The 14805-nt window shown below is 37.4% G+C and overlaps 1 protein-coding gene across 1 annotated transcript in view; it reads left to right on the top strand.

Annotated features, from left to right (window-relative positions):
- Positions 1 to 14805, top strand: part of Stk33 (serine/threonine kinase 33) — a 122807-nt gene that overhangs the window by 12544 nt on the left and 95458 nt on the right. The window contains exons 2-5 of the mRNA XM_023707600.1: positions 839 to 943; positions 5853 to 5991; positions 10449 to 10537; positions 12361 to 12445. Of these exons, the coding sequence (XP_023563368.1) occupies positions 839 to 943; positions 5853 to 5991; positions 10449 to 10537; positions 12361 to 12445 (418 nt within the window). The remainder of the gene's footprint in view (positions 1 to 838; positions 944 to 5852; positions 5992 to 10448; positions 10538 to 12360; positions 12446 to 14805) is intronic.

Here is a 14805-nt window from a genome sequence, read left to right as displayed (position 1 = left end):
GACCTGGGCTAGGACTGGGTCTGGGGGCTCCTGGAACTCGGCAGAAAATCCTACTGGGCGGGCGGGTTGGGGGAGGCACTGAGGAGTGGTGGGGGGGGGCCCGAGGGGCTGGGAGAGGGTCCGGCCCACGCTGCCGCCTGGGCTGGGACTCCAGAATTTCTTAGATGACATGGTAGACAGTCAGTCACCTATGCTGTAAATGAAGTTTTTGAAACCTTGACATGCTCCTGTCTTTGGTTTTGCTATCAGACATTGTAAGAGTTAGATGTTAGGAGATGAAGTTTGGTCTAAGTTGTTCTGAAGCCAAGGCACGATGCTAAGGTTCTTTTCTGTCTCTGTGTTAAACAAAGGGAGCAGGAGGTACGAATACAGGGTCAAATGTCAAGTCTCATTGTCTATTGTTGCTTTTGATATATGTAAATTAAATCAAGGCAAAATAAAAACATTTTATATAGAAAAAATATTTCCAATAGATATCTTTAGAAGATTTTGTTTTTATTATGCTAACATGAAAGAATCAATGTGATTCTGAAGGAAATATCAAAAAACATATTAAAAATTGGAAGAATTTTGGGAAGGGACAGATGACATATTGTATGTCGCTAATTTATAGAAATAGGCATGAGATAATTGTAATATGAGACCAAATTAAATAGACTTTGAAACTGAACAAAGGAAAGAAGGGACATGATTTCATCTGATCATGGGATAAACTGCCTGGTATCATTTGAAAAAGGAATTTCTCAAGAAGTGTAGAAAACAATATAAAATAACTTTTGTACTGAGGAATGTGAGAATAACAGACGTATGTGAAATCTGTGTTTCTTCATTGATTAAGGCTGGAAGCTCTGCTGTGAAGTTACTCGAACGTGAGGTGAACATCCTAAAAAGTGTAAAACATGAGCACATCATACACTTGGAACAAATATTTGAGACGCCTAAGGTAAAGTTCCATCAGGTGCTGTGTTTTGGAAGTTATTATTGTTACAAAATGAATATCATTCCTTTCTGAAGCAATCCCTCTGGGCACAGTTGCTCATGTCCTTGGCATGAGTCTGTCACTGCAGATTGATGAGAACATTCTCGAGGACTTTTATTATTGATTGTATAATTAGGTGTCTGATGATTAGATTGATGGCTTTTGTAATATGTTCTGGTGGCATGTTGGAAACAAATGTTTAAAATTAGAACAACTTCATACACAGCTAATAATGATTAGAGCTTCCTGAGAGATGGCCTTCCTTTTGCTTTAGTTCTGTGTCTCTCCATTAGTCTGTTGGAATAATGTCACATGTTTGCAAGTTTAGTTTCTTGATCACATTGGCCTGATACACTTGGCATTATATAGAAAATAGTTTATCACCCATGTCATTCCCATATGTTTTATCTTCTTTTCTCTGTAGATGTTATCATTCTTCTCTTTAAACACTTTTACTTTATCTAGAGTCATTCAGATGCCTGGTTTATTTTTCATCCTGCCTCTCAATTGTTGTAGATTTGGGTTGTTGTAGATTTATCCACTTGGGAGCAGCATAGTGCAGTGGTCAGACATGTGGACTCTGGAGTCAGATTGCTTGTCACGTGACTCCTGACTCCATGACTCATTACCTACTGGAGCACAGTCAAGTTACTCTGCCTTTTTGCACACCTCATTCCTCATCTGTAAAATGGATTTAATAATACTGTTTACTTCACTTTGGTTATTGAAGTAACCAAATGAGACACTGGGACACTGTTAAAGCATCTGTCTTATTAAATGTCAGTGTTAATTTTCTTTGCCAGTCTCTAAGGTAGTAATACTCAGTTTGGGTTATGTGGTGTGTTAGATTTATTAAGAGTGCTTGATAACTGTTAAAGATCACAGTTGTCCTTCATAGGAGTAGTATGTGGAAATGATAACAAAAAATCAAAAGTCCTCTCTACCCTTTCCAGTCTTAGGTTGTAATTGTTTGCATCCTTCATCTCACTCTCCCCTCTTGTCAGTGCTGGCATCAAACCCAAAACCTTGTGCATACTAAGTGTGTGTTGTGTCACCGTGCTACACCCTAACCTCAACTTGTAATCTCCCTTGTCTCCAGACCTTCTTTGAATAGCTTTGTTCTTTGTCTCAGTTTTAAACAATTTGATTATGATGTGTTATGATATAATCCTCCTTTTGTTGTGCTCAGGCAGGGTTCATGGAGTCTGTGAATTATGGAATTCATCAAAGTTAGGAAATTCTTTGGCCATTATTTCCTCAAATAGTTTTTGGGGACTTCAAATACATATGGAAGATTGTGTGAGTGTCCATAGTATGCTGGTGTCTTCATTCACTTTTTTCAACAGTGTTTCTTCTTTTTTCTCTTTGCATGATTTCTATTACTCTGTCATCAGATTTAATAATATTACATATGCTATTAATCTCTTCCAGTGGAATATATATATATATACACACACACACACACACATTCCATGTGTCTATTAGCATACTCAATCTTTCACTTTCTTGAATATAATTATAATAACTATAATATGATGCTATCTTTTTTCTAATTTTATCATGTGTGTCATTTGTAAGTCAACTTAAATGGATTGAATGTCCCTCTTCATTATTTTCATGCTTTATATACTTATTTTTGTTAGATTCTAGACATAGTGAATTTTACCATTTTAGATACTGGATGTTTTATATTCTTATAAATATTTTTGAACTTTTAGTCACTTATAAACACATTGATACTTTCAAAACTTGCTATAATTTTAGTTAGGTGGTACCAGAGCAACTGTGATTATTCTAGAGCTAGTTTTTCCCTACTGATGAGGTGTAACTCTCCTGAGCATGTATGCATTGCCCAGAGCCTCATGGATTCTGAGGCTTTCACTCCGGCTAGTGGGAGTGCACAGTTTCTAGACAAGAGCAAGCTCAGGTGACTGTTCTCCCTGTTCCTTTTGCACAGTTCATTTCCCACCTTTGGGAAATGTGCTGATTAGCATTCTGCCGAAAACAAAGTAAGTCTCTGGAGTTTCCCCTCTTTGTTACTATTGTGTGAAGTTTAGTGGTCCTGGTCTTGTTGAGCTCCCACTTCCACCTCATCACACTCATAGAGTTTCTGGGGCCTGCTTGGATTTCCCATCCCTGCCCTGTGGTCTAGAAACTTTCTCCACTCAGGAATCATAGGGTCTTGGTCTTGGGCTCTCTCTCTCTCTCTCTCTCTCTCTCTCTCTCTCTCTCTCTCTCTGTCTCTCCCCCCTTCCCTTCCTCCCTCCTTCTCTTTCTCCATCTCCTCCTCCTCCTCCTATTACTACTCTAATGTCTAAACATTGTTTTAAGTATCTTGGCCAGTTCTTTTTTTTTTTTTTAATTTTAGTACAGAGTCTACAGTGTTTCACTATGTAGATTGGACTCCCAGTGATACTCCTGTTTTCAGCTTCCCAAGTGCTGGGATTATAGGCGTGCACCACCACACCCAGTCTTCTTGTCCAGTTCTTAAGTTGTTTCAAACAGAAGGATAAATCTGTTACTCCACCATGGATGTTAGTGGAAATACAAGTTTAGAAAAGTTTAAAGACTAAGGAAACCACCATCTGTGATTGTCCTCTTGTGTGTATTGCTCATCCTTGATTCACACAGGCCAGATATGCCCTTTCTACTTTATTAAATTCGAACAAATGTCTAGACTTTTCTTTTCTGTCTCTTTTTTTTTCTTTTGAACACAGCAAGATTTTATTGTCTTCACAATAAAACAAACCATGAAAAGTTAAAACTGGATCACGTGGCCCTTTCTTTTCTTACCTCTTCCCAGTTCCAAATGCTTGCATCTCTTGATAGCCAGTGTTCTCTTAGACCTGCAGTTGGGCTCAACACACTCAAGCCTCAGGACCATCTTCTGTGTAGTTTTGGCTTTCTGGAAAATCGGCTGAGTCTGTCCACCATAACCACTCTGTTTTCTGTCATGATACCACTTTCCCTGGGCACATTGGGAATCCTTCCTTGGCTTTCTTGTACTGTGTCACTCTGTGGGGTTGTCACTCTGCGTGCTTGCCACGCTTCTTACAGAAAGTTCACCAGGTCTTGGGGACGTTCACCAGGCTTGCAGGTGGAGCCCTAGCCAGGACAGCTGGACTTTTCATTAAAGCCACCTAAAGGAAATTGCTGCCTAATTAGTTAAATACAGATCATTTCTGTGGTTTCTTATGAATCCAAATATTCTCCAGATCTTTGTAGTTGTTTTTAGTAATTATAAGACAACTTGTTTTGTAGGTTTTATTGGTATAATTTTGATCAACTTACGTATTTTAAATTGACATCAATTTACAGTATAGCCACTGTTAATGTACCTTTTCCTTCCAAAGAGTTCACTTGACATTCAGGTACCAATGATCCTAGAGTGCTGCCAGTGAAAAATATGGTCACCTCAAAGGCTGATTTATGTGTTAGACTTGCAGTGATTTTTGTAATTTTAAAGTGAATTTCAGTGAATCAGAATTGTGTGGTTAAAATTAACCTATTTTTCCTGCTTTAAGCCTTACTGATTGAATACAGAGATTATAATAACAGTAGTTAGAACAATAGAAATGGATCTCAAAATATTAAGAACAACCAAAATTGAGCAGCAGAGGTTCGAATGGGGATGTGGAGGGTAGTCTGTGCCCGGCACAACTCATGTGGAGAGGGCCTGCATTTTAGTTACCTGAATCTTTTTGAGTGAATAGATGATTTGCCTGTTTTAATACCTAAAGAGATCATAATATGCCTCAGAAGAAATGGCATATGTGGCTGAGGCATTTCGTCCACGCCTTCTCTCTACAATACCCAGTTAGCAGGCGAGTCTCTGTGTTTATACCTCCTATGTATTGCCATGTCTTTTTCATCTCCCCTTTTTTGTCTCCGTTCTGAACCTCACATCTACCCCTATAAAAAGAAGTCAGTATATGACAGCCTATGAGCTAAATCTGGCTCTGCACATTTTTGTATGGCCCATAAGCCAAGTTTTCTACATTTTCAAATCATTGAAAAACTGTAAAGGAGTAATATTTCATGACATGTGAAAATTACATGAAACTCAAATTTCCAAGTCCATAAATAAAGTGTTGTTGTCTTGTTTATGGCTGCTTTCATGCTGCAGGAGCAGAGCTGAGTGGCTGTGAAAGAGACTGTGTGGTCTACGAAGCCTATAACATTTGCTCTTAGGTTTGGCCTTCCTAGAAAAATGTTGCTGATCCCGGCTATGCATTACCTTTAGGGTATTCATTTAGAAATGCAAAACTGATAATGCTACCATATAACTTCCTGCCTCCCAAGATGTTAGCCTAAAAGTCCTTACTGACTTCTTGTTGCATACGGGAAAAGAAATCCATCCTCTTTAGCACGATATCCAAGGCACTTTACAACTTGGCACCAACCCTTCCTCACTATCAGGCTCCCAGTGCTATTAACACAGAGATATTTGTCATTCTTTTAGCAGCTAGTGCTGTTTCAAGTTGTTGTTGAGACCATTCCCATGTGCTCTGCCTTTTCCTCTGCATTCTGCATTCTCTACCTGTAAACCCCTGTTCAGATATTGTCCCTGGCTAGACTGTCTCTCCTTAGAATCCTTCAGGCAGAAGCTGCCCCTTCTCCATAACCCAATAGCGTCTGGGTCATTGGCACTCGGCATGTGACACTGTAGTTGTAACTACACCGTGGGCTTCTTGAGGGCAAGGCTATGTGCCTACTCCTTAGCTCCTCCAGGAACAGTATCTTGCAAGTAATACATAAAATATTTTTGAATGAATAAATTGACTTTAAGATTGTGATCATATGTGCAATATGTGACATTTTGAGCATACCCAGATACATACTCTTTCTTTCTCTTTTAAATATATAATGTCAGAAAATGTACCTTGTGATGGAGCTTTGTGAGGATGGAGAACTCAAAGAAATGCTGGATAGGAAAAGCCATTTCTCAGAGAATGAAACACGGTGGATCATTCAAAGTCTCGCATCAGCTATTGCGTATCTTCACAATAAGGGTAAGAAGAGGACCACACTCCACCCACAGATAGCACTTTTGTTTAAAAGTAATTGTATTCAGAATTCAGAGTTAACCTTTTACTATGAATAACCACTATGAAGACAACAATATACAATGTATTAATTATTGAAACTGTCCTAATCGGTTTTGAAACTGTCTTATTGCTATTTGTTTCTCAATAAAATTAACAATAACAACAACAACAAAAAAAAAGAATTCAGAGTTAATAAATAGCACTTGGTAATAAAGGATAGTTATTTGTTATTTATTTTCTATTTTCTTTTAGTTTTAGATATATTTCAATTAGAAACAAAGCAGGTATATAGTTACATAGTATATGGACAAAGAAGCAGTTGTGAGCATTTCTACCCAGTTTGAATAGCAGAGAATAGTATTAAATCAAAATTAGACAAATACATCACTGACAAAGCAAAACAAAAAAAGGAGGATATACAGGATGGACCATTTTGTAGTGAAAAAATATATATGTATATACAAAATAGGTTAATATACATCTACTTTCTTTTAGTTCAGTGAGAAGAAAGGTTTGTACTGATATTGTTTAGACAAGATATCATGCCTGTATCTTGTCTTCTGAATAACTACTACGAAGGCAATAATATGCAATGTATTAATTATTGTAACTGTCCTACTAACCAGTTTTGAAACTGTCTTATTGCTATTTCTTTTTCATTAAAATTAATTAAAATTTTTTAAAAAGTGTAATACAGATCCAACAACAAAAAATTAGACAAATAATGTTTACATTTCATGTGTGGAGTTGCTACAAATATGTACTAACAAAAATTAAAATTTGAAGCTAAGAGAAATCAGATAATCTCTTATTGTTCCCTCATACATGAAAGAGCTGCTTTGCCTCTTACTGAATTCTTGGACCCAGCAATCTCCTCTTCGACATTCTGAGAACATTCCAATTTCTTTTGTAAGCAGGCTTTTAAATTTTATTTGTTTCTTAGATTGCATATTAGATCCTCTTTCTGTGTTTGAAATTAAGACATTTCTAGGTCTTGATCCTAATTTTTATAAGTTTTTTTGGAATATAATAATTGAACCCGGTCTCCAAAACAATCTCCAAGTTTTAAAGAAAGAACAAGCTTTCTTTGTCTTGATTAGTACTCTCAATAAATTCATTTTCTTTTCAGTACTTGTATATAGACTGTATTAATGTATATATCTAGGCAAGCAATGGAGAAGTTTTAGAGCTTTGAATGGCACAAATACGGGGCCGGCCAGAAAGCTCAGCAGACTAAAATGCCTTCGTAGGCAGGTGGCAGGGACTGGGATTTGATCCCCAGCCTGCTGTGCTGGCCCTGCCCCTAGGGCACACTAAGACAATAACTGAGACTGGGCATAGTGCCACTTGCCTGTAATCCCAGTGCTTGGGAGGCTGAAAATAGGAGAATCATGAATCTGATCTGTGTAGTGAGACCCTGTAGACCCTGTACTAAATACATTTAAAAAAGTATTCATTTCAGTGGCACAAACAGCCCATTGCAGCATGCATGCCATAGGGTCATCACTACGAGTGTAGACTTTTCTTGTTTTGAGTAATTTTAGACTTTATTTTTGAGTAGTTTTATATCCACAGCAAAATGGAGGAGAAAACACAGAGCTTTCCTTGTGTTTCCCATTCCACCATGTACAAAGCCTTCTGTACTTTCAAATTCCACACCAGAGCAGTACATTTGTTGTTACTGATGTTCCCATATTTGCACATCACTATCACTGAAAACATAATATCATAATATTATATATATGCAAATAATATGCAAAATAAACACAGAAATATATAATACAGAATATACTATAACATGCAAAAGATAATATACAAAATATAATAAAATATAAGATAATACTATAGCCTATGCTAGAAATCACTCTTGGTGCTAAACATTCAATGGATTTTGACAAATATTGATGACTTTTCTCTACCAGTATGGTATCATACAGAGTAGTTTCACAGTACTTATATTTTTATTTATGTATTTAGTACAGGGTCTACAGGATCTCAGTACGTAGAGCAGACTCATAGTGATCCTTATATTTTCAGCCTTCCAGGCACTGGGATCATAGGCACGCACCACCATGCGCAATCTCAGTTGCTGTCTCAGTGCACCCTGGGGGCAGGGCTAGCAGCATGTGAGGGATAGAACCCTTGTCCCTGCATTTGCCTAAGCAGGTGCTTTAATCCACTGAGCTATCTGGCTGGCCCTTTCACGGTACTTTTAAATCAACATTTTAAATTTATTCTATTATGCTAATATCTTTACTATTTTTTGGACTTAATGGTATTGTTTTGTCTCATGCTACTTCTTTCTTCCTTCAAGTTTATTTTGGCTTACATGTTGCTTTAGGACTTTCTCATTTTACAGAGAAAGAAAAATTTTGTCTCAGTGACATAGTGAGCTGGTACTGGAACCTTGTGCTTCCTCAGCAGATACTTCCTGAGTACCTAGTGCACTGTGATTGGTTCTAGAGTTATGAAGATTAAAATATAAAGCCCCAGCTAGATGTGGTTGCAGAAGCCTGTAATCCCACCACTTGGGAGGCCAAGGCAGGGGGATCTCTGAGGGTTCCAGGCCAGCCTGGGTTGCAACATGAGTTCAAGGCCAGCCTAAAGTGCATAGCAAGACCCTGTCTCAAAAAGACTATAAATAAATAAATAACTATAAGGCCCCCACTTCTCAAGGAATTAAAGCCAGTGGGACAATGAATATGGAAAATGACTTCTAATCCAGTATGTTGAATACTGTCATGGAGAACCATACAAAGTGCAAAGAGCACAGGAATGTAAGTGCCCACTGGATTTGAAAAGTCAGGAGAACATTTAGAGGAAGTAATATTTTATTTGAAGGATACAAACTCAGTGAAAAAAGAGGGAGGGCCTTTTAATCAGAGGGAAATAATTTTTGCAAAAGCTTACCATTATGCTCATGTAAACCTTTTCATAGTAAACTATCAATTCAGTATAAGTCCAAACAAAATCTTAGTAGCATTTTCATGGAACTTGATAAGCTTACTCTAAAATGGGCTAGAAGCCAGACAACAAGTAAAAAGAACAACAATAGAAGTGGAATCTTGCCTTACCAAGGGTCAAAGCATATTACAATGATTACTAATGAAAATGTGTGGAACTCATGTAAGAAAAGGTGAGCAGAGCAACGGAGGCAATAAAACCCCAAAGCTAAACCCTGGGGCTGAGTGAGGGCCGCAACTGCCTGGGTCTAGTTGTAAGTGCAGGGCTCATGCAGCTTCCTCCTTCCAGGGCTGGAGGAACTGAGCATTTGGATTCTAGAGATACAAATGCCAGAGATACCAACTGGTTCGTGTTTGGCACGTGGTTGTTTTCATGAACATAAAAATCTAATGTGAGCTTCTCCTGCCTTGTCCAACTGCAAATTTTGTGTTTTAAAGATTTTTTACAAAGGGCTGAGGAGATAGCTCAGCAGTCTTAAGTGCCTGCTGGGCAAGCACAAGGACCTGGCTTCAATCCCTGGTGTCGCATGCCATGCTGGCCCCAGAACCTGGATGTGCCATGCCAGGCACTGAAGCTGGGCTGGGAAGGGCTGAGACGGGAGGATCACTGTGAGTCTGAGCTGTGCAGCAAGACCATATAATAGATAAATACATAATAAATAATTTTCTAAAATAAAGATTTAGAGGCAGGGGAGATGACTCAGTAGAGTAAGTGCTTGCCTGGCAAGTGCAAGGGCCTGAGTTCAATCCCCGGTTCTGCCAAAAAATAAAATAAAGATTCAGAAAAGAATTTTAATGTATAAAGAATAGGAAAGACTGGGTGTGGTGGCTCATGCCTATAATCCCAGCACTAGGAGGCTGAGGCAGGAGTATCACTGAGGGTTCCAGGCCAGCCTGGGCTACAAAGTGAGCTCAAGGCCAGCCTAAACTGCATAGCAAGGCCCTGTCTCAAAAAGAAAAAAAAAAAAAAAAAAAAGACAATGTATGCTGATATTATAGAAAAAGGCACCTAAACATAGTTTGTATATATGTAGTCAAATTACAATATGTTATAATTCTTATGTTCACAGTAACATATGTGGAGAAGTAAAGAAACCATCCCTCTTTTGAACACCTAAGGATAGGAGAAACCTTTCTCGGCTTCTGACTAAGAGCACCTCCCTTCTGGGAATGCCGGGCCTTCGCCAGGGTCCTCTACACCATTGGGCCACTCATCATGAAGAGCAGTCAGCTGGAGCAGGCAGGGAATGGGTGGGGATGAAGAGGCGAGGACAACGCTCCTGAGGGTTAGAGATTCAGGGGAGAGTGCTTAAGATAACAGAATGAGAATTATACTTAGTCCCACTCCAAATTTTCAGCAGCAAATGTTAATCTGTTAACTATCTTTACTATCCTAGTTTTGTTACCTTCATTTTCCATTATTCATTTCATTTGACTTGTTGTCTATTCTCTTGGTAGATATAGTACACAGAGATCTAAAATTGGAAAACATAATGGTTAAAAGCAGCTTTATTGATGCTAACAATGAAATGAACTTAAATATAAAGGTAAGATATTAGAAATGGTGATAAGTATTTGTCCATACACAGTTTAACAGCAAAGTGGCAAAATAGATCTTTTTAGATACATTTTGGTGGATTTAAAGCAGCCAGGAAAGGAGTGGTTTGTGCTAGAAACTAAAAATGTCACAAAGGAGGTTGTAGCTGACAAGAATAATTTTACAAGTTAAGTTTCACAACTGTATTTTTTAAAGTACATACCCATTTGGATGGCGCCAAACCATTAGTTAATAGCGAGCAAACAGATGCTCTGAATGCTAATTAATTTCAAAATTATGCCTGGTAATTTAATGTAAATGTGTTACAGATTTAGAGAAAAACACACCTTGGCTGTGCTTTTGAGAATAAATGCTACAGTCTGTATTTCTCATTGACAATTTTCCTGGGTATTAATATTTATGTCTTAAGCACAATTAATGTGCCAACTGTTTATTCTTGAAGATTTTATTCAAATTAAGTGTTCCTTAATGTCAAATAAATGATAGGAGTCATTATTTATTACTCAGCACTTTAATAGTGAGTGCTTTGGAAATATGTGAATGTGTTGATTTTGGGATGAACCCTTGCGGTTAGCTACTTACAGCTGCAGAGGCGGAGTCATAATGCAGTGTAAATAGGCTCGAGGGCGTTATTGGACCACACAGGTCAATGTCCTTGAGTATTTGGTAAACTTCATGAGGGCAGGGATTGTGTCTGTCGTACTCTTGGGACCTGGAGGAGTGCCTGAGACACTGAATATGCTTAATTAGTATTTGGCAAGTGAAGGAATTGAGTGGTCTCCAAAGAATTCAGTTGGGTTGCAAAATTGTGTATTTGATGTCTGCATAGATTTTCAATAAAGATGTACATCATAATGCTTCAAGTGGGATAGTATGAAAAATCATGGAGAAATTGATCCATCTATTTAGAAAGATACTTATATTACACATGAGCCAGGAACATTTTCTTATACCAAGAGATACCAGAAACCTTTTGCAGTCAGTGTTGACCCAGAGCCTGTATTTATATGATCAATAAATGTGCCTGCATTTCTGCTTTCAGCCCAGGGTGTTCTACCTTGGGAGAGAAGACCAAGGGCACATTCTAAATATTTAATAAGCAAGTGTTTAATTACCAAGATTTAGCATGGAGCGGAAAGGCTGCAGTTGCTGCAGCAGCAGGCCTCCAGTGTATTTGTAGTTACACTGTGGTATTGTGGATTTTTTTCTTGTTAATTTTCTCCTCGTAGTTTTTAATAGTGTAGTAATTGTTTTAATTAGTATGCTGTAGAATCACAAAGGAAATAATAGTCAAGAAAAGATAGTATTTACCAACTACAAATAATTATAAAAAAAGAAGAGCTTCAGTGAGTGCTGATAAAGGATAATTGCATTTCTAATGGTGCTTCAAAGTGGAACATAACTTGAGTATCAGAAAAGTAGATAATAAATACACTAAGGTTAGAATACATTTTGTAATGAAAGAACTTTTTAAAAACACCTTATCTGAAAAATACTAAATGATGGTAAGTGCCTTCTTCCAAGATGTAACTTCCTATTGTGAATGGGTGGGCTTAATTAGAGGGCACAGACAGTCTGTGTCCTGGGTGTTCTCTGTAGACTTAATGAGCCAACGTTCCCTGTTGAGTTTCTTCTCCACATGGAGAGGGAGGGAGGGAGGGAAAGAGGGTTCTCTGCTGGTAACACAGGGCAAGTCCTGACTCCAAGAACATAGTAAATAATGGTTGCAGTGTGGTGACAGTCCTGTCTTCAGGATGACTGAGCTCAGGGCTGGAAAGTGGGTGTCGATGCTGTGTTTCTTTCTTCTTCTAGGTGACTGATTTTGGCTTAGCAGTGCAGAAGCATGGTGGGAGTGAAGCCATGCTGCAGGCCACTTGTGGGACTCCCATCTATATGGGTGAGTTAGTACGCTTATAAGGATGCCTTTCTATGGGGAAAAAAGTCAAGTTAATAATGGATTGCAATTGAACAATTTGATTTTGCGATCAATGGCCATTGATCAAGCTACTTTTTTTTTAGTTATATCAAATAATCTTGGATTGCATTTTTATCATAGTTCCTATTTTCAAGGATTTTTTAAAGTTTTTTTTCCTCTAAGCTCTTCTTAAAGTTGTTTTGTTTATAGATTTTAGGTGATTATACCTCAGACATTATTTTTGTTGAATTAATCCAAAATTATGAGTGTATTTTGGTTCTTTTAAATTTTTGTTTAATTTCATTATCATCATTGGCCTGAGGGCATAGTTGAGCAGCACAGCACCTGCCTGGCAAGCACAAGGTCCTGAGTTCAATTCTCAGTACCAAAATAAAATTTCATTATCGTCAAACAGTTTTCATAAAGACTGCAGATTATATATCTATATATCTATATATCTATGTATAGATATCTATTGTGAAAGTCTGTTACCATGTTTCTAAAAATTACTTTTAGCAGATTTTATTAAAGTTTATTTAAATACCATAAAAGATGCTCAATTCCATGATTTTTTCATATAGTTACAGTTTTACAACCATTACCTCCATTCAGTTTTAAAATAGTCTTAGCCCAAAAAGTTCCCTTGTGCTCATTTATACTCAATCTCATTCCTACCCCAGCCCCAAGGAGCCATTAATGTTTCTAGCCTTACTTTTTTTTTTTTTAGGTTTGAGGGGTTTTTTTCAGTCTCTTAAGAGTTTCCTTTTTTTTTTTTTTTCAAACATTTCTTATAGAAGGAATCATACAATATGTAATCTTTTATGTCTGGCTTACTTTCGCTTACCATAATGGTTTTGCGGTATACTTGTGTTGTAGCATTTCTCTGTACTTTGTTCCTTTATATTTCTAAATATTTATCCATCTTGTGGAGACACAGTTTTTATTTATCTCCTTACTACCTGATCAACATGTGCAGCATCTCTAGTTTATCAATCATGCATGCCTAGGTCTGGTAGTCTGAGCAACAAATTTGTTGATGACAGTGCACAATGTAGCCACCATTGTTAATCTTCTATTCTTGTTTTGAAATTCTGAACCCTTTTTACTCTCTCATGTTACTTTGTTTTTGTTATTTGTTTTGTTTTTTTCCTCTTTGAAATAAAGAAATGATGCTGTAAACATTTGTGCACAAGTCTCTGTGGTGACACCTGGTTTAATTTTTCTTGGGTAGCTGAGCTATTTGGCCAGCCCCAATTTTTTTCAGTTTTTTAGAAACATGGTAACATAGTATTTCACAAAATATATTTACTCTGCAGTCTTTCAATAAGAATGAAATTATTGGGTATTATGTTTAATAAGTAGAGTAGTAAGCCTATGTTTAACTTTTTAAGGAACTACCATGTTTATTTTGCAAAATAGCTGCTAGCCTTCCCACCAACAATATGTTTGGGTTCTAGTTTTTATACTTTGCAAAATGAGGATTCCAATTTTTTCACATCCTTGTCAACTCTTGCTATTAGCTTTCTTTTTAATTTTTTCAGTGAATGCATATTTATCATATCCATTGAAATAATCATATTTCGCTTTAAGTTTATCAATGAAGTAATTACATTAATAGAGTTTTAAGTGTTAAACTATACTTAAATTTTAAGATTAAACCCCAGGTGGTTTAATATGATACTTTATTAGGTTCACCATCAATTTACTTAGGAGTTTTCACTGTAGCTTTCTTTGTTTCATGTTGCCCTTGCCTTTTTCGATGTTAGGAGTTATACGAGCCTCATTTAAAAACTGAAAAAAATTTAGGGCTGGTCAAATAGCTCAGTGGATTAAAGTACCTGCTGAGGCAGATACAGGGACCAGGGTTTGATCCACAGTGTGCTGTGCTGGCCCTGCCCCTGGGGCATGCTGAGATGGTGCTAGAGATTGGGTTTAGTGGCACGCACCTGTAATCCCAGCACTTGGGAGGCTGAAAACAGGAGAATCACTACGAGTCTGATCTGTGTAGTGAGACCCTGTAGACCCTGTATTAAATACATAAAAAAATAAGTAAAAATAAAAATTGAAAAAAAATTTTACAGTATGCTTAAGAAGCATTAAATATGGTGTGCGCCTGTAATCCCAGCTCTTGGAAGGCTGTAAATAGGTGGATTTTTTAATGCACCTATTAAAAAGGTGCAATAACGTAGTGAGACCCTGACACCCTGTAGACCCTTCCCTAAAATACACACAAAAAAGAACGTTTAAATAATAAGAATTACCTATTAGTTAACTAATAGTTTGACATTTCACCTTAAAATTTTTGGATCACCCAATCCAGAAATGGGCATCTGAGATGAACA

Source organism: Octodon degus, unplaced genomic scaffold, assembly GCF_000260255.1.
Source record: "Octodon degus isolate 3935 unplaced genomic scaffold, OctDeg1.0 scaffold00302, whole genome shotgun sequence".
NCBI lineage: Eukaryota > Metazoa > Chordata > Mammalia > Rodentia > Octodontidae > Octodon > Octodon degus.
Note: the sequence above shows the minus strand (reverse complement) of the source record. Positions and strands in the feature narration are given on the sequence as shown.